General features: G+C 44.9%; 2 protein-coding genes and 1 long non-coding RNA gene across 8 annotated transcripts; 1 reads left to right on the plus strand and 2 right to left on the minus strand.

The window, feature by feature from the left end:
* The first annotated feature begins 1,505 nt into the window (after nt 1-1,505).
* On the plus strand, nt 1,506-4,723 carry LOC311016939. Of its 2 annotated transcripts, XR_014597575.1 has the most exons (3): nt 1,506-2,921; nt 3,032-3,559; nt 3,824-4,723. It is a non-coding gene; the product is annotated as an uncharacterized lncRNA (long non-coding RNA). The 2 variants fall into 2 exon arrangements; XR_014597576.1 differs by lacking the exon at nt 1,506-2,921 and having other exon boundaries at nt 2,928-3,559.
* A 935-nt stretch (nt 4,724-5,658) lies between these two features.
* LOC311016938 (ADP-ribosylation factor-like protein 8A) lies at nt 5,659-11,197 on the minus strand. The gene is made up of 7 exons (XM_084014976.1): nt 10,767-11,197; nt 9,160-9,240; nt 8,434-8,507; nt 8,238-8,331; nt 8,064-8,131; nt 7,642-7,712; nt 5,659-7,383 (listed from the first exon to the last, which is right to left on the minus strand). Exons 1-7 carry the CDS (start codon nt 10,887-10,889, stop codon nt 7,331-7,333), a joined length of 564 nt encoding a protein of 187 aa, XP_083871102.1. The 5' UTR covers nt 10,890-11,197; the 3' UTR covers nt 5,659-7,330.
* A 480-nt stretch (nt 11,198-11,677) lies between these two features.
* LOC311016925 (tyrosine-protein phosphatase non-receptor type 7-like) lies at nt 11,678-18,860 on the minus strand. 5 transcript variants are annotated; one of them, XM_084014953.1, is made up of 12 exons: nt 18,632-18,855; nt 16,937-17,282; nt 16,717-16,837; nt 16,225-16,405; nt 15,944-16,028; nt 15,760-15,839; nt 14,823-14,960; nt 14,457-14,663; nt 14,124-14,317; nt 13,814-13,927; nt 13,630-13,714; nt 11,678-12,931 (listed from the first exon to the last, which is right to left on the minus strand). In XM_084014953.1, exons 3-12 carry the CDS (start codon nt 16,797-16,799, stop codon nt 12,839-12,841), a joined length of 1,260 nt encoding a protein of 419 aa, XP_083871079.1. In that variant the 5' UTR covers nt 16,800-16,837; nt 16,937-17,282; nt 18,632-18,855; the 3' UTR covers nt 11,678-12,838. The 5 variants fall into 5 exon arrangements, 4 of the variants coding, with proteins under 4 accessions (XP_083871079.1, XP_083871076.1, XP_083871077.1 ...); XM_084014950.1 differs by having other exon boundaries at nt 16,948-17,282; nt 18,632-18,854; XM_084014951.1 differs by having other exon boundaries at nt 16,948-17,278; nt 18,632-18,650.
* Nucleotides 18,861-19,649: the final 789 nt, after the last annotated feature.

The raw sequence follows: 19,649 nt of genomic DNA on the forward strand, positions 1-19,649 counted from the left end.
CTCAATGAACACAAACTAATCTGACCTGAATGTCTCTCTCACACACACACACACACACACACACACACACACACACACACACACACACACACACACACACACACACACACACACACACACACACACACACACACACACACACACACACACACACACACACACACACACACACACACACACACACACAATGTTGGTTTTGTTCTGTGGGAAAACTGATGAGGAAAGGAGTTAGTGGGCAGGAGGAGGAGGGATACTGTCGCCATGACGACGAGCATGGCGGGGACCCCATTGGCCGACTCATTGGGTACACACAAACACACACACACACACTGGTGGGACCACCTTGTACTGCAGACAGGAAACACCGAGGCCTTCTTCTTTGTTGGTGGGTATAAAAGTAGCTCCACACACAAACTTTACACCATGAAAGGAGCGCTTTGCCGCTTGTTGACGAGGAGGATGAGGAGGAGGAGGAAGAAGAAGCTTTTATCAGTTCGATCACGTTGACCACCAGCTTCTATTTTTTGCTCCTTTCGGGGTTTTTTGTTTGTCTGCTTTTGAATCTCTGAGGAAACTTTTTTTTCCTTCCTCTAAACTCTCAATTAACCTCCAGAGGAAATAAACCCCCCTGAATGACAGAAGGGAGTACTTTTACCAAAGTACACATTCAAGGTACTTGTACTTGACAGGGATCTAAGAGTATACAGAACTGTACACAGTTCAGTTTTAAAGTCACGATTTGTAACATAAAATTATGTGTTTATTGTTGACTTTCTAAAACATCAAGTTTATCATTTTTTTAAATTAAATTAGAAAGACATATCTAAAAATATAACTGTTGTACACTACAATTAATTTAAATTAATAAATAATAAATATATTTTAAAATATTGCTGAACAGAATTTAATTTAATAAATAAAATATAATTTAAAATATGTACAAAATATAAATGGCAAATATGTAAATTATAATGTTGATTGATTGCAGCATTAACAGCCTCACACTTGTGTTCTTTTAATGAACTTCATTTTTAGATCCGCCATTATAAAAACATGTTACTGCTTTGATCCGGATCCAGTCTCTTCCAGCTCCACTACAGACTGGGAACACTGGTGTCATTATAAGGGACTGGAAATAGAAAACTTTCACTGCTGTTTTTTGTTTGTTCTCTCTCTCACGCACACACACGCACACACACACACACACACACACACACACACACACACACACACACACACACACACACACACACACACACACACACACACACACACACACACACACACACACACACACACACACACGTTTAGTGTGTGTGTGCTGCCCCCTGCTGACCCATCAGTCATACTGCAGCTCTGTACCAATCCAACCTCCTCTGCTGTTTTTGTAAGTACAATTATAATTATTAATAACATGTTTAATACAAAGAATATTTCAAACATCAGTCTGTCTAAGTTTATACTTTTATGATGCATATTTTATTTATTTGTATTTCTCATCTTCACCATTTAGGCATTATAAAAACAAAGATAAGGAGTTCCTGGTGTTGTTTCTCTGTAGTATTTAATTATTATCATACACAAGCATGTTTCTATTAAAACACATAACAGAATCAAACAATAATGTACAAACAGGTTCAAAAGTCTCGGTGCGTTCACTCTGCACGTACAAACGGACCCTCGCCGCCAACACGCCATTATCAGCTACACAACCACAGAAACACCAGAGGTCAGAGGTCAACCTCAACATTTCTTTAATGAAGCCTATTCAATGGAGTTTAATTTCTGAATTTCCATTTAAACAACAACAACTCCACTCTTCAGACATTAAAGTTGAATGAGATTTAGTAAAAACAGGAAACTCCTTCTGCTGAGGAAGACAGTGTGCCATGATTGAAAGCACCAGAACGGCTTCTAAATGGAGTTTGTGGTGAGGGAAAACTGTATTTTAACGTTTTAACGCAATCACATTTACAGTTCCATGAATCAGCAAAATTAGCCGATGAAGTCAGCATGTAATTATGGTCTGTTGTAGTGTATTCTTTTAAAAAACGGACCAGTGTAATCTGATTATATTATATTTAGATTTTCTCAGCAGAATGTGAAAGAATAACATTTCCAAAAGGTTCCACATGGTTTTGTGATGCTGTGCGTTGCGTTTTGGCGACGACCTCCTAGAAACCGCATGAAACACGTCCCATCCTATTTCAGTTTGTACGTGCAGGATCGGAGGACGCTACCAGATTATTTGCCACAAAAGTAAAACAGGTCAAAGGTTACACGACATTGGCCATGTTCCAGCAGATCCAAGTTAAAGTCCTGAAAGCACACATTCATTAAGATCCTCCTCAGACAGAACGAAGCACACCGTCCACACGTCTGGTTTATTGCACCGTTTTAGTACATTCCATGTTGTGTACTTGCTGTACTTTAAAATGTGTTAATACTCAGGTCCAGGACCATGTTGCATTTCAGTGCCTGGAATTTCCAACATTGTCACCAGGAGTCCAAAATATTGTGGCATTTTCTGGGGGATTTTGATCTTCTGTGTGCTCTAGCTCCCAACGAGGCGAGAACGAACTCCCAACGAGGCGAGATCAAACTCCCAACGAGGCGAGATGAAACTCCCAACGAGGCGAGATCGAACTCCCAACGAGGCGAGATCGAACTCCCAACGAGGCGAGATCAAACTCCCAACGAGGCGAGATGAAACTCCCAACGAGGCGAGATCAAACTCCCAACGAGGCGAGATCAAACTCCCAACGAGGCGAGATCGAACTCCCAACGAGGTGAGAACAAACTCCCAACGAGGCGAGAACAAACTCCCAACGAGGCGAGAACAAACTCCCAACGAGGCGAGAACAAACTCCCAACGAGGCGAGAACAAACTCCCAACGAGGCGAGATCAAACTCCCAACGAGGTGAGATCAAACTCGCAACGAGGTGAGATCATTCTCCCAACGAGGTGAGATCGATCTCCCAACGAGGTGAGATCAAACTCCCAACGAGGCGAGATCAAACTCCCAACGAGGCGAGATCAAACTCCCAACGAGGCGAGAACAAACTCCCAAAGAGGCGAGAACAAACTCCCAAAGAGGCGAGAACAAACTCCCAACGAGGTGAGATCAAACTCCCAATGAGGTGAGATCGATCTCCCAACGAGGCGAGAACAAACTCCCAACGAGGTGAGATCGATCTCCCAACGAGGTGAGATCGATCTCCCAACGAGGTGAGAACAAACTCCCAACGAGGCGAGAACAAACTCCCAACGAGGTGAGATCAAACTCGCAACGAGGTGAGAACAAACTCCCAACGAGGCGAGATCAAACTCCCAACGAGGTGAGATCATTCTCGCAACGAGGTGAGATCATTCTCCCAACGAGGTGAGATCGATCTCCCAACGAGGTGAGATCAAACTCCCAACGAGGCGAGATCAAACTCCCAACGAGGCGAGATCAAACTCCCAACGAGGCGAGAACAAACTCCCAAAGAGGCGAGAACAAACTCCCAAAGAGGCGAGAACAAACTCCCAACGAGGCGAGAACAAACTCCCAACGAGGTGAGATCAAACTCCCAATGAGGTGAGATCGATCTCCCAACGAGGCGAGAACAAACTCCCAACGAGGTGAGATCAATCTCCCAACGAGGTGAGATCGATCTCCCAACGAGGTGAGAACAAACTCCCAACGAGGCGAGATCGAACTCCCAACGAGGCGAGATTAAACTCCCAACGAGGCGAGATTAAGCTCCCAACGAGGCGAGATCAAACTCCCAACGAGGCGAGATCGAACTCCCAACGAGGCGAGATCGAACTCCCAACGAGGCGAGATTCAGGCTTCCGTCATTGAACTTTCGAAGTTGCGTGGTTGGGACTTCCATCTTGTGTCGTTGGGAGTTTTCCGTCGGTTAATACTCAGGCGGACGCGCTAGAACACGGCCGTGATATTGGTAAAAGTTTCACCAAAATAACCATTTACTTCATCAGGTCCCACAGATAAACAATCCCTGCCTTCAGCATGCAAACAGAAGAGAGACCAGAGCCAATCAGAACAGAGCCATGAGTACAGAACATACCAACAGTGGTCTGGAGGTGGCGCTCTGCTTTAATCAACACCGAACAACAAGTGGCTGGTGAATCTCAGAGGTTACCGGGGGAACCACGCAACAACTCAACTTCAGGTATAATCTGTCCGTTTGCTGCCCAGTGTCCCAAAATATTGTTTTTTCTGGATTCAAATTCAGAAAATTCAGATGTTAATGGTGTCAGCTGGATTCCACCAGGACTCGGTTTGGGGGTTAAACGATAGTTTACGGTCGCACCGTCTATGCTTGGATTATGTGCTTTGCCATTGTTGCTGGTTGAAGTTTGTAAAAGTTTGCTGCCGTTGATCGTACAAAGCTGTCACAATGAGGCATTTAATTGAAAAGTTGAGTCATTTTTAAGGAAGCGTTCTGGTCTAAATAATTTATGGGGGTCGAATAACGATCTTTGGATGAATGCTAACGTTTCGGGAATATAGATGGGACGTTTCTCCATCTTTATTAGATATGATACATTTTGGACAATTAGCAGTATAAAGTTGCTTTAATACTGTTCTGCTATAGTCGCTGCTGCTTAAACACGACACTGGATTATGTAAAGTGCCAGCTAAAGATTTAAATGCATGGAAATTTGTTGCCACCGTTCACACCCAACAAAAAAGTATTTCTTCATATATATATATATATATATATATATATATATATATATATATATATATATATATATATATATATATATATATATATATATATATATATATATAAATAAATACACACACACACACGCACCAACCATGATTAATAGAATATTTTTCATTATGTTGCATCATTCAGAGTCCGCACAGTCCAAATCCTGGTCCAGGACCACATTGTTTGTGTTGAAGTCTATGGCTGCCAAAACAAAACATTTTATTTAAAATTATCATCGTAGTTTAAATATTTGTCAGTGTCCTACTGAGCTTAACACCAACATTATAATAATGAAATTAAATGTGAAATCGACTTTTTTTTTAAATCGTCCAACAATGTCAACCTAAAAATTAAAATAAAATTCCAAACTGGAGTTTTGCATTTTGATTTTGTCCTCATTAAATTTATAATCAAAATACATGTTCTATGATATCAGGATTGGATGTCTTTTTTTCTGAAAGTGACAAATATGAAAATTACCTTGAAAAATAAGTTATTTACATTAAATGTCTTAAGATACAAGCTAAAGAAAAAGTCCAGTTTGTTATATTTGAAGTTTAAGTTGCAATTTTTCTCATTCAATTTCATTCTCACTATGCTGGTGTTCAGAATTTTACTTTTTTTCCCCCATTTTCAAACATTGAAAAGATAATTTGATTATAAAATGTTAATTCGGTCATACACCATACACACAGAAAGGTTTATTTTATTTTTTATTTTGTTTGAATATTGGCAGCCACATATTTCCATATTTATGTTGGTAATTAAAAACGGGACGTTTCCTGTTGATTGTGAGGATGATGATGATGAATATGTTTTGTTTGAGATTATCAAATTAATTTAGTTTCCCCATAAACATCAAACATTTAAACACAAGTTTCGCCATCACGAATCCTAAAAATAAATGGATGAAAACCTTTAAATCAATGGATTTTAAAATAAACATTTAATATGTGGGAGTTTCAACGCTAAATTAATTACATCGCTCTATTTAATCCGACGTGATGAGTGAACCTTTGCGTTTGATCACGTGACGCCCCCGGGGGTCCAATCAGCAGCCGACGTCTCAGAGCAGAAAAAACACTGGCTCACATCCAGAGTCACCAAGTAAAAAACAAAACAACCATAAAAAAAAAAATAATATAAAGAATAAAAAGCTTATTACAGAGATATGAACAGAAACAACAACATGTTCTCCTTTCTCCAGTTAAAAGTACCACTTCCTTAAATCTGGACAGACCAGGTTATGTCACAATAAGAAGATTATTAACATTATTCTCATTATTAATATCTTACAAAAACAAAATCAACAGTGCAATAAAAAGGTTTTTCAATCTCTCACTCGGCAGGAGAGCGAGAGAGACCACGAAGGGGGCGGGGCTTGGCGGCAAAGGAGAGAGGAAGGTAACATCCAAAAGTAAAGGAAGGAAGGAAGGAAGGAGGGATTACAGGAGGACAAGCAGATTACAAGGAGGAGGAGGAGCTTTTTAGGATTATAGAAACGTGAAATAATGCTGTGGATGGATGAACGATGTGGAGGTAGAGAGGGAGGAGAGATGGGGAGGAAGTGATGAAGGCAGACTTGTGATGAAGGTGGGGGGGGGGAGGGGAGGAGGATCATGGGAAAACTACAGGAAGATCCACAAAACAGGCTCCGGAGCTAACGATGCCAAATGTGCACCTTCAGCCCCCCTTAGAGGTCAAAAGGTCATGATGACCATTAAAAGTCAAGATGCTTCAGGGTCCGGTTTGGTGGATCGGTTGAGACGCACCGACGCCACGTTTTGAATGTTTGCGTTGTGTCATTTGGATAAAGACGGCGAGTCAGACTTCGAACTACCGTGCTGGTGTTCTGAAGAAGGGCTGCCGAGAAGCGTTACAGGTTCAAACTATTTTATTATTATTCTACTTTATTATTGTTATATTTATTGAATATTAATTTTCATATTTGAGTATCTGTTTCCCCCTCCATACTATTGGAATATATATTTAAATTAAGAGTATTTTTTGACCTGTACTGAAAACTATCATACTGCGGAAACAACGATGTATTAATGCTTCGGGTCAACCGTTGCTATGGAAACACCGACTTAACGTCATGATTATTACGATTCACGACATTCTCCTTATAAATCATTGTAATATACTTAAAACTCTTAAAATGTACTAAAACATACTGGAATCACTTTACAATTTGTTTAAGAAAAAACATTTTTTAGTGAACATCCTTTTTAATAATCTTAAATAAGATGATGAGAAATCATGGAGGGAAAAATAAATGTATTTTCCACCGTGACAGCAGCGACACGTCTCTTTAAAGATCGGATCTTCCACACGAACTCACAAATATTAAATACATGAACGTGATCAAGGTCGTGTTTCGTTCACGGCGACAAATAGAAAGTGTGAGATTGATTCTCTCTAGAACCAGAACCAGAGCCGAGCTATCGGTGCGTCTGAGGCGAGAACCGGAGGTCAGGGGGGGGGTTCAGACAAGATGGGGGGGGGGGGGGGGGGTGATGGAGTAAAGTTTGATCAAAGAGCAAGTGTGTGTTAGGTCAGGTGGGCGTGGCCTGTTCTGTTGGGGGCGTGTCTGTTCTCAGGAACTCCTCTTAGTCCGGGAGTGTTGGATCAACCACTGAAGAGTGATGTCTGCAGAGAGAGAGAGAGACAGGTGTGATGTATTCAGAGAGAGAGAGAGAGAGAGAGAGAGAGAGAGAGAGAGAGAGAGAGAGAGAGAGAGAGAGGTGTGATGTGTTCAGAGAGAGAGAAGGAGAAAAAAGAAAGGAGGTTTAACTGTGTGTGGAAGGAGAACCGGCTCCCGGGACTGGACTAATGTGGGTTTTATCTAGACCTCTGGGGCACCAGTATAAAAGTACCAACATATGTATGTGTGTGTGTGTGTCATACCGATGTTGTCTTTCTCCTTGCAGGAGATGGAGTAACAGCAGATCTCTCTGTCCTGGATGGCCGACAGGTTCCTGGTTAGAGACAAACAATCAGTTAACCTGCTGGTCCCTGAACACCCCACCTCAACATGTTGCTGGTCCCTGAATGCCCCACTTTAACATATTGCTGGTCCCTGAATGCCCCACTTTAACATATTGCTGGACCCTGAATGCCCCACCTAAACATGTTGCTGGACCCTGAATGCCCCACCTCAACATGTTGCTGGTCCCTGAATGCCCCACCTCAACATGTTGCTGGTCCCTGAATGCCCCACCTCAACATGTTGCTGGTCCCTGAATGCCCCACCTCAACATGTTGCTGGACCCTGAATGCCCCCCTTTAACATGTTGCTGGTCCCTGAATGCCCTACCGAGACTACTTACATCCTCTCTATGAGCTCCTTCTCGTCCAGGGCTCCAGGCAGGTCCCTCTTGTTGCCCAGAACCAGAACCTGGAGACACACAGGAGGAATAGAACAGCAGTGGTCAGTGATGGTGGGCTGTACGTAAACCAGAGGGTCCGGGTCAGATCCAGTTTGGGGGGGGGGGGTGTCTTACAGGAATGCCCTGCAGCTGCGGTTTGTCCAGCAGGTTGTGCAGTTCGTTCTTGGAGGCTTCGATCTTCTCCGGGTCGGCGGCATCCACCATGTAGCTACGATAGGAGGAACAACGTCAACACACCGCATGTTCTTTCAAAATAAAGTCACAGATTTAGTTTCCGTTGTTCCACAAGGTTCAGGACTCCAGGACTTACACGATGGCGCTGACTCCTCGACAGTAGCGCTCCCACATGCTCCTGAAGCGAGGCTGACCGCCGATGTCCCACAACTACAGACACACAGAGTTCGTTATCACCATGACTACCAGAGATAAAACAGAACCAATACAGAGAAACACATGTTAAAAACAGCTCTTTATCCTCTACACCAGAGGTCGTTTTCAGGCCAAGGACCCCCAAGGCCTACAAAGACCCGGTGGAGGGACCCCCAAGGCCTATAGAGACCCGGTGGAGGGACCCCCTAGAACATATGATATAAAACTGTGTTCCTTGTTAAACCAATAATAATGTGTAGTGCAGCCTATAGTTCCATGTTTAACAGTTCTTTGTAATGATGGATGGATACAATGCTAAGAAGAAAAATTTAAATTGCTGACAGATTCATATTTTAATTACATTTCTGCATTTCTACATCGCAATTTCTCAACACAATGTTAAACAAACAGGAAGATGTACATTTGTTAATATGGGCTATATTCATGTTAAGGTGTTAGGGTTAGGTTTTTGGGACCTTCGGGGACCCCCTGCAGTAACTCTGCAGACCCTCTAGGGGTCCCAGACCCCCTGTTGAAGATCCCTGCTCTAAATTTTCTCAGTGTTTTTATTGTCTAATTAATACCGGACACTTACATGACGCTGTGAAACTGTCCTTGTTCTAATAATAATAATAAATATTGTATGTATGACGGTGTAGATACGAACCTTGATGGTGACGTTGCCCTTAGTGATCTTCCTCATGTTGAACCCGACTGTAGGAATCATGTCTTCACTGAACTGGCCAGACTGAAACACACACACACGCACACAATTATTGATCCCGTCACATAGAAACGGTATTGATCAGCGAGTCCGGGTTCCTTTTTCAGAACGATGTCTCTGCTACGGCCGACACTCACTGACTTCCTGTTCTTCATCGTGGTTTCAGATGGTTATCCGACTCAAGAATGATGTTGGATAACCATCTGAAACCGCCGCCGCCGCCCCTCCGAATGCAAACATGAAAACCAGTTTAACGCTGTGCATTGGTACGCAACGTCGTGTTTTCCAGGTGTTTCCAGGATGTGTGAGAGCTGTGGTCGGGCATGTCCTGGTGAGGTAGAGGTGAAGACAGCGGCCACTGCAGGATCCTGCGTTCCCCTCCTGCCCTCGGATGTATAATAAGAACTTCCCTTTTCCCCAGTGGCGACTCATGGTATTACACCAACAAAATCCACCCAGTTGCCTAAAAAGCATTTCCCCGTAGACCCCCGAAGTAAAAGAAACATCTGTGAAACCGAAAATGTGAATTCTCTCTTTGAGGAAGTGTATCACACGTTCTCTTAAATTTCTCACCATAAATTAAACATGATTTTAAAACAAACAACGGCTGATAATTCACCAGAAATGTGTTTCTTCTCATATTTGGATATTTGTCACAGTAGAATAGAAGACGGAAGGATATTACTGTGGATCGCAATAAAAAAAGAAATAAAACACTACCAATCATCAAGTTGATTGAGATAATTCTAAATATTATTTTATACACTATTGTGATTCCAGTGTGTTTTTGAAACATTTTTTAGCATATTTCAATGATTGATAATATCATAAATCACTATTCTTTTGGCAGGAAATCATCACATCATGATGTCTAGTTCATATTAGTTTTAAATAAGTTATAATCCAGAATATGAGATCCGGATGTCAGGATCTAAAAGAGTCTAAAATTTAGACTCTAAATGAAGCAACCACATATTGCAAAGTCATTACATTTTTGGACTAAAAATTAAATTAAATTAAAATGAAAATCTGTGTTAGTGGGTCAACCAAAAACATTTTTTAATGGGAAGCACGTGAGTCTGTCGTCGTCAGCACGCGAGATCAGCTGATGTATGACAGAGAGGGAGCCTGGTGTGACCGGGGAGGGAAGGTCGCGATCGACCCCCCCCAAAAGAAGACAGACAAACCCTGACCCCCCAGCACCGGTGCTCGGGGTTCACGCCCCCCCCCCCCCCCCAAATAAAACCCCGGCCTTCCACTCCGACAAACCCCGTCCCGGTCCCGGGGCTCCGGACCAGCCGCCGGTGTGCGGATGTTTAAAACATATGGGACGGTTTACAAAAGATGCGTCCCGTGCGGGTTTACATCGCACAGTCACGCGGAAGCGCGTTCCCGGTGATTAAAAAAGACAAACACCAGCTAACCAACACAGAATGTGACTTATAACGAGATTGTGTTCGTCGGCTAGCTGACCTCGCCGCTGCAGGGTAACAATGGACGCAGCCGGATGCTAACTGACAGCGGCGTTAGCATAAAAACCATCGACGTACCGCTATGACGTTAACGAAGGTGGTCTTCCCGGAGTACTGCAGCCCCACCAGGGTCAGCTCCATCTCCTCCTTCCAGAAGAGCGCCTTGAACCAGTCTAGCAGTTTGTTGATTAGCGCTATCATCTTTTTTTCTGTTGATGCTGATGCTAATGCTAGCTGAGGCTCCCCGCTACACGGCTAGGTGGCTATGCTAGCTAGCTAGCTTTGCTGGCTAACGCCCCGGCAGTCTCTTTTTTTTCTCCCTTTTGGACGCCGACAGTCACTGTGACAACCACGGACGGCTGCAGCAGAACCGACAACACCGATGGGGCTCCGTGTGAACCGGGGAGGATGGTCGACGAGTCGGTGTTTTTTCAGACCTTAACGTCCGCGGTGTGTGTGTGTTTTCGGCTCTATGTGATGTTTACTAGCTACGCCTTTTCCCACCAGCAGCTCCGTCAAGTCGGATGTGACAACGCACACAACATCCGGTGAATTATTTTCAAAATAAAACACCGCAGCGGCGCGTGTTAGTAAAATAAAAAGGTTGAAGCTATTAACTTCAACGAAAAATGCTCCAAATTTAGCCCTGCGAGCTGTGGATGTGGTATTTAAAAATAATATAATATTAATAATAAAAATAATATAAATATTATAATATAATTATATATATATAAACAAACTCTTAAAATAAAACAAATAAAACTGTCTACTACATCCATTCAGTATTTATTTACCACTATTTAGTTTAAAAAACACTTGATATTTATATCATTATTTATATTAATTTATATTTATATATTTATTCATAATTAATACAAAATATGTATATTTATAATTAATATAAATACTATAATAATAATTTTATATAATTATAATAATTTTATATATATATATATATATATATATATATATATATATAGCATTTGTCGGCTCTACTTCCTGTTTGGGTGGAGTTGATGGAGGAAGTGGAGGTGAGCAGAGGAAAGAAAGAGGAGATGATGAAATACCCTGCTGTGGGGTTAAAACATTGCCTCTGCTGTCTACACAAGGCACTTATACAGCCTATACTCCAGTAGAATAGACATACTTGTGTACAGAAATACTCTGGTCATAGTAGAAGTACTGATTCTACTTCTTTACTCAAGAAAAAAAGTGTAAAAGTGCAGACTGTGAAATGTGTCAGAGTACTCTCGTCATATTAATAATAAAAAAAAAATCCTCAAATGCATTAAAACAAAATCAAGTCAAAATCCAGTTTTAATAATTCAATGATGTTATGCTTGCATGTTAATTATCACTGCAGACTGGTTTTCGGGTTTTATTCCAGTATGAGTACTGGGTGGTCTACAGGGTTCTGTGTGGATGGATCACTGACGGGGCCTACTAGACACAGACCCAGGGGCCCAAACGAGTCAGGGACCCCCCTGGTCTTCACCAATGACATGTTATTCAATGAGACACATACCGACCTGGAAGAATGAAAATAACCACAAAAAAACCTAAAAAACACACAAAGAGACACACAACAACAAAAATAAACACCAAAAGACTACAAAGAGACACAAAAAGACTACGCAAACCATAAAGAGCTGGTGTCTGTGTTTAGGGGGGCGTTGTCTAGTGGTCCGCCCATGCATGTGTGTGCGGCGCCTCCTGGTGGAGAGACCAGAGAAGAATGGGAACCCGGTTCTGGGTTAGGGTTCTGTTGAGGTCATTTTAAGGTAATTAATTTCTTTAAATTTCTTTGACTTTCAAACAATGATATTCCTGTTTTTATTACATTTTCTTTCATCAGATGTTAATGGGTTCTATGCACCGAACTGGACCAAAAGATGCAGTTCTTTGTGGGGTCCAGTGTGATCTGGATCCTTCTGATAAACCCTGCATCCGTAGGTGCCGGAGGTCATCGGGTTCGGCTGCTGGTCTACGTTTGCTGTTTGCAACTTCCGTCTTTCTGGTTCTGTTAATAATTCTGTTGGACCGTCGCTGGTTCTGAGGTTTCCTGGATCTGAGGTCTCCTGGATCTGAAGTCTCCTGGATCACTTTTGGTGTCTACCAGGTCCTGTTGGTTCTCTAGATTCTGTAAGGTATCAGTTCTTCCCATGCGGTGTGTTGTTCAGCTGGAGGTTCTGAAGCTGTATGCTGATCTGGTCCTTTGGGTTCTGCTGGTTCTGGTTCTGCTCCTGGTGAAGAGGAAATACTGTTAAACTATTGCACTGCTGTTACTCAAGACCATGTCCTGACATCTAAACCTCAAGACTTTCTGATCTGAGGGTTTGGTCCTCAATTTGTCCTCATAGAAGAACCCTTTTTGGTTCCTGGTAGACCTAGAACCCAGCCAGGGTTCCTTGTAAGGCTCCTTTAGGACCCAGGCGGACGTGGTGCAGCACGACCCAGTACAATCCTGGTTCCCAGTTCCACTTTTTGGATGTGGGGCCTCCAGTTCTCTCTCTTCAGTCGTGTTCTCAACAATCCCTGAAGGACTCTTTTGTTACAAAAAGGGTTCTTAATAGAACACTTAGTCTAATAAAGATCCCTTGAAAAACTCTCTGTTACAAAAAGGGTTCTTAATAGAACACTTAGTCTAATAAAGATCCCTTGAAGAACTCTCTCTTACATAGGCTTCTTCAGAAGCAAATTTTTCTGGGTAAAACCTCAGACCACCTAGGAGAACCCTTATTTGAAGGATTGTAACACTCAGTCTTGGATTTCACCACCGGAGCTCTGGACCGAGGTCTCGTACGTGATCGGGCCATATCGTTCTTCAGCCGTGTTGCTTGCAGTAACGTGGTTCACGTTGTTTGGTGCTACAGAACCACGTTGGACTACGACATTCCTTTAACGGGCCGAGCTGCAGGTGTAAGTGATGCGGGTTCATTACCTGGTTGTGGTGTAGCTGGGAGCTGTACTGGGCCAGCATGGAGTACAGGAACTGGTACTGCTCTGGGGTCTGGATCATACCACCCCTGCACAGGGGAGGGGGGGGGGGGGGGGGGGGTGACAGAACATTACATCACAGATGGAACGACAGGAGGGGGCTGATGACACACAGGTGAGGGTCCCACCTGTCAAGTCGGAGCTGGCAGACGGTCTCCAGGACGTCCACCTGACCCGTCTCTCTGAGCTGCAGGCAGCCGATGCTGCCGGCGATGAAGCAGCCGGTCCTCCCGATACCTGCACTGGGGGGGCAGAGAATGTCAGCCACACGAGGACCTGAGTCCAGGACCTGAGTCCAGGACCCTGAGGTGAGTCTCCTCATCTAACATCCAGCCCAGATCCTTTATGATCCTTGACTTTTGCAGCACATGTGTGGTGTTTTTTGGTATTTTTATTGGACCTCTCCCCTCAAAAAACCCTGTTTGACCAGGTACCAACCTGCAGTGGACAACGATTGGTCCGGGGCCGAGGACGGGCGATGTGATTGGCTGAGAGCCGGGTGGTAGGAGGGACTCACTGTAGGCCTCCACCTCCTCGACCATTCTCAGCAGAGGAGCGGTGCATTGTGGGATGTGGTGGTCGGGCCAAGAGGTGAACCAGTAGTGTCTGATGAGACGACGCTCTGAGCCCAGCTACACACACACACACACACACACACACACACACACACACACACACACACACACACACACACACACACACACACACACACATTAATAATGATAATTAGAAGTAAATAAATGTACAAGTACTTCTACTTTACTGGACTACCTGGACCTCCATGTCGGTGACGGTGAACCCGTCTTTCTCTCGACTGTCTTTCACTCTGAGGACGAATCTGCCGAATTGTCCCTCCTCTTTCTCCCTCTGCTCCTCCTCCTCCTCCTCCTCCTCTTCTTCTTCTTCTTCTTCTTCATCATCCTCCTCCTTCACGCTCCTCCTCCTCTCTCTCGGCTGTGGCCAGTACAGCTCACATTTCTGGAATAGAATGTCGCTTTGAGGAGTCAAGAGAAAGACGACAGGAGGAGGAGGAGGAGGCGGAAAAGGAGGGGGAGGAGGGGGAGGAGAAGGATGAGGAGTAGGAGGTGGAAGAGGAGGAGGATGAAGAGCATGAAGAGGAGGAGGAGAAGTCCTCACCTCATTCTTCTCCTTTAGTCTCGTAACCATGACGATGATGCTGCTCCTCTCCTGCCACACCATGTCCCAGAAGTCCCCCACAGTGTGCAGCATTGGCCCCTGGGTGGCGATGTAGGACCTGGGGGCCCCCTTGTAGCCCTGCAGCATAGAGACCAGGTCAGACCACCTGGACCATACACGTACCTGGATCCATATACAGACCTGGATCCTGGATCAGAGGGAACGTTAGTGAGGAAGAGGTTTATGTTGTTAATTACTGTTTCACGATCAAATAAAAGCAGGAAGTAAGTGTCGCTGCATCATGACCCCGACCTCGTTGGACAGGAAGTGGAAGATCTGGTCATAAGTAACAACCGCCAATCGTCCAATGAGCAAGTCACTAATATTCATGTATTCACTGAATGTTACACACACACACACACACAGGGGGAGGGGGGGGTGGGGGGGGAGGGAGGGAAGTGTCACTTCCTCCCTCACTTCCTGTGGTTTTCCTGGTTGTCAGACTCCCACACTGACAAACCGACGGCTCATATCTGACTTTCTGTTTGTGTAGCTGTCGGACACACACACGTACACACACACACACACACACACACACACACACACACACACAGAGAAGACGCCCACGCTGACTGACAGCACTGTCACACTCCATCAGCTAGTTTTCTTCTCCGTCACTGAACTCATTTAATGAGGGACAAAATAATGAAATAATAAACCTGAAGGAAGAAGAAGAGTTCCTCCAACATGAAACATTAAAACCCGTCTGAAGTTTACAGAAACATGTTTTAAATGAGTATCAGGTTAACATCCAACACAGAAGTTTTAATGTGAACCGGAGAGAAATCCAGCAATCATCAGTGTGACTGAGTGAATATAATCAATAATATTGAGTGTATGAGTTATAGGTAATAGATAGATGATGTTGGACTCTGACCCTGATGTAGTTGGCGTTGATGTAGCGGTCTGGCCCCGCCTCTTCTTCTGGGCACCTCAGGACCACTCGGCTCTCCGGGTCTGAAAAACAACACTCAATGATGAAGGAGAGTTCTGATGGGTCTCAACTGAGTTTCTACTGGGGTTCTACTGGGGTTCTACTGAGGATGGTCTGTGGTACTGACTGGGCAGGATGGTCCTGTATCGGTCTCGGATCATGTGACCCGGAACGTCGAGCTCCGCAGCGTTCACGAAGTTAGGGGGGATCGTCTGTGGAGAGACGGGGAGGTTACAACGCTACAAACACAGACGCTACAGACAGACACAGATGCTACGGACAAGAACAGATGCTACAGACACAGACGCTACAGAAACAGACACTACAGACAGACACAGATGCTACAGACACTGCAGACACGGACGCTACAGACAGACACAGATGCTATAGACACAGACGCCACGCTACCTGGTACTCCACATTCAGGGCATTGGTTTCCACGGCAGCCTGCTGCAGCGTGGAGTGGGTCAGAGGTCGGGAGGCGGTGTGGAGCAGCTGGAGCCACACCTCCTTGGGGGTGGTGACAGTACACGGAGGCTCCGCCCCCAGGTTGCTCACGTCCAATAGCAGCGAGAGGTTGGAGCCCCGCCTACAAAAAAGAGAGACTTTTTTAGAAAGTGAAGAGGGATTTGTTATGTGTGACAACGCCTCGTTAAGGTCCTTAGGGTGATGATGTTGATGTTTATTGTTGGTTTTATTCATTTGACACCAAATTGTCATCTTGGGTGTTTATTGATCGGGGCGGTTGGGCTAAGGTGCTAGCGGTAGCCTTCACTTGTTGTCATAGCAACGGCAAACATCCGGTGTTAGTGGAACCAAACAACTTGTTTATATCGACTGTATATGTTTATAAAGTAGCACATTTATAAATATATATATTTCCGTGTGTTCGAGGCCCACCTCTCCTGCAGGCGGACGGAGGCTTTGCGAGGAGGCGTGGTCATGGGCGCGGTCGGGTCCTCGGCCGGCGGGGAGAAACTCATGGTGTCGTTAAGAGTTGATCCCGGCGGTTCATCACCAGCTGGAGGAGACAGACATCATAATCACCTTGTTATTGTGTCGATAACGATAACATCGACCCCCCAACAGCTTAACGCCACTCCGTTCGGTTTTAGCATACTTGGTACTCACCGCTCCGTCCCTCGCGGGTGTTTGTATTTATTTGAACCGGCGGTTTGGTCGTGACTGAGCTTCCATAGAACCTTGAACTCCACTGGCTGACTCACGTGGTTGAGGTTTGACGGTTGAAGTTTATCGCTGCGACGGCGAAGCGAAGCTCCCATCTGTCACTAGCAACTCAACACACACACAGACGCCACCCGTCGCCCTGAAACCTGTCGCCCTGACACCCGTCGAACACTCGAAGCAGTGAACTATGAGAGTTTCAGCTCTGATCTGAAACGCTTCAGTGCGTCTCCATCGGAAGAGGGTTTCCTCACAGCAGGAAGTCAGCACGCCCACGCTGACTTAACACACACACACACACACACACACACACACACACGCACACACATACACACACTCAGTCAACTGGAATATAAACACAGTCAGAAGTTTCGATGGTTGTTTAATGACTCTTCTTGTTTTGTGTTGTCACGTTTAAACGAGAACACACTGAACCTCTGAGAATAAGTCCCAGCATGCATTTCACCTCCAGATAAGTTTTGTTAAACTTAAAGATTTAAACATTTTTAAGATCTCCTGATTTGAAAGCATTTCAAAATAAAAGAGGCCATCTTTCGAAAACCCTGAGACCTATTACAGGTGGAGTTCTGGGTGGAGGTCTGGGCAGAGGTTTTCCTATTACAGTTGGAGGTCTGGGTGGAAGTCTTCCTATTACAGGTGGAGGTCTGCAACTAAACTGGTTCTAACGGGACACATCGGTCTCCTGGGTGAAAGTCCCCGTCCACCACCCAGACCTCCTCCCAGACATCCATCTATACCTCCAAACAGACCTCCTCCAAGACCTCTACCTAGACCTCCTACCTAGGTGGACTTCTGAGACTCTTCATTGTGGATCACATTTGCTGTCAACGATCACAAACTAGTTTTGAGTCCTAGAAGTCCACGTAGGGAGGAGGTCTGGGAAGAGGTCTGAGAGGAGGTCTGGGTGGAGGTCTAGGAGGAGGTCTGGGAGGAGGTCTAGGTGGAGGTGCAGTGTTTGTAGTCGACATCAAAATGAGTCCGAGGATGTGGTCCAAGCAGGGGGGTCAAAGGTCAAAGGTCAGGAGGAGGTGGAGGTGTGATCCCTCTCTAGGTTTCTAAAAACGTTGACGTGCTCACATCCATCCACCCTGAAGGAAACGCCATGACACACCAACACAGTTCTGTTCCAACTGGTTTCGGTTTCAGCTCTCAGGAGGTCTGGACTCCGCGAACCCTGGATGTGGATCCATAGACTCAACCTATGAACTAGATCCAGGTCCCTAAACGTCCCCCTTCACTCTTTAAGAAATCATTGCCACCAAATTGACAACAGGTCTCATCTACTAAACGTTTTACTCTGACGGCGACGTCCTGTCCGTAGATCGGACAGGAAGTCAGGTGACTTCTACACTAGGAAAAACAATCTATCATCCTGAAATCTCCAGATCACATTCTTGCTCCTCAGAGGATGACTCCTTACATTATAACTTCCACTCTAGCGCCATCTTCAGGACAGACCTCACATTCCCATCAGCCCTAGGGGGCGCTGTTCTTCTAAACACACGAACACGATCATTTTAATCAGAAGCCGTGAGACGAAACGTTCTGGAGGTTTTACAGAGATTCAAAGAATAAAATAAAGGTATTGATTAAGGTATTGATCACTTACCGGACGGCTGTGATGTTCTGATCTCAGTTCAGTCGGTGTGAATCCTCCTCTGGTGGAGCTGTACGATCAACTCACCAATCAATCAACCTACTAGATCAGAATCCCTCGTCTTCCTTAAACCATCGATTCAACAAGTAAACAACTGAGAGCCAGAAAGTGAAGAAAAGAAGAAGAAGCAGCAGGATTAGACTTGTTTCCCTGAGTGAGGTGTTCAGAGAGAGAGAGAGAGAGAGAGAGAGAGAGAGAGAGAGAGAGAGAAAGAGAGAAATGAGAGGGGGAGAGAGAGAGAGAAGGAGAGAGAGAGGGGAGAGAGAGAGAGAGAGAGTGAGGGAGAGAGAGAGAGAGAGAAATGAGAGGGGGAGAGAGAGAGAGAAGGAGAGAGAGGGGAGAGAGAGAGAGAGAGAGAGAGAGAGAGAGAGAGTGAGAGAGAGAGAAATGAGAGGGGGAGAGAGAGAGAAGGAGAGAGAGAGAGAGAGAGAGAGAGAGAAATGAGAGGGGGGAGAGAGAGAAGGAGAGAGAGAGGAGAGAGAGAGAGAGAAATGAGAGAGGGGAGAGAGAGAGGGGAGAGAGAGAGAGAGAGAGAGAGTGAGGGAGAGAGAGAGCAGAGAGAGAGAGGAAGAGGGGGAGAGAGAGGGAGAGGGGGAGAGAGAGAGGGGGGGAGAGAGAGGGGGAGAGAGGAGAGAGAGAGGGGGAGAGAGAGAGAGAGGAGAGAGAGAGGAAGAGGGGGAGAGAGAGAAAGGGAGAGAGGGAAAGAGAGAGGGGGGAGAGAGAGGGGGAGAGATGAGTAGATGAAGAGATAATGAGGAGACGCTCCAGGCGTGGGTTATTAACACGCCGACATCAGAGTCTCATGAATCGTTCCCGTCCAATCAGACGCTGGCGGCTCCAAAACACACAGAAGCTCAGAAAACAACAGAAAAACACCACAAACGAGGTGGTCTGGACCTGTGTGTGTGTGTATATATGTGTGTGTGTATGTATGTGTGCATATGAGTGTGTGTGTACCTGTCGTACAGCT

This window comes from Eutrigla gurnardus (genome assembly GCF_963514095.1).
Source record: "Eutrigla gurnardus genome assembly, chromosome: 8".
Lineage (NCBI taxonomy): Eukaryota > Metazoa > Chordata > Actinopteri > Perciformes > Triglidae > Eutrigla > Eutrigla gurnardus.

Excerpts from the sequence above, each read along its gene's own strand:
- LOC311016938 (XM_084014976.1), bottom strand. The coding sequence starts at position 10,889 with ATGATAGCGCTAATCAACAAACTGCTAGACTGGTTCAAGGCGCTCTTC. Across the intron at positions 8,508-9,159 it reads AGGGCAACGTCACCATCAAG|TTGTGGGACATCGGCGGTCA; the intron begins GTTCGTATCTAC and ends GTGTGTCTGTAG. Across the intron at positions 7,713-8,063 it reads AAGGAGCTCATAGAGAGGAT|GAACCTGTCGGCCATCCAGG; the intron begins GTAAGTAGTCTC and ends GTCTCTAACCAG.
- LOC311016925 (XM_084014952.1), bottom strand. The coding sequence starts at position 16,799 with ATGAGTTTCTCCCCGCCGGCCGAGGACCCGACCGCGCCCATGACCACG. Across the intron at positions 14,318-14,456 it reads TCACCGACATGGAGGTCCAG|CTGGGCTCAGAGCGTCGTCT; the intron begins GTAGTCCAGTAA and ends GTGTGTGTGTAG. Across the intron at positions 13,715-13,813 it reads TGCCAGCTCCGACTTGACAG|GGGTGGTATGATCCAGACCC; the intron begins GTGGGACCCTCA and ends TCCCCTGTGCAG.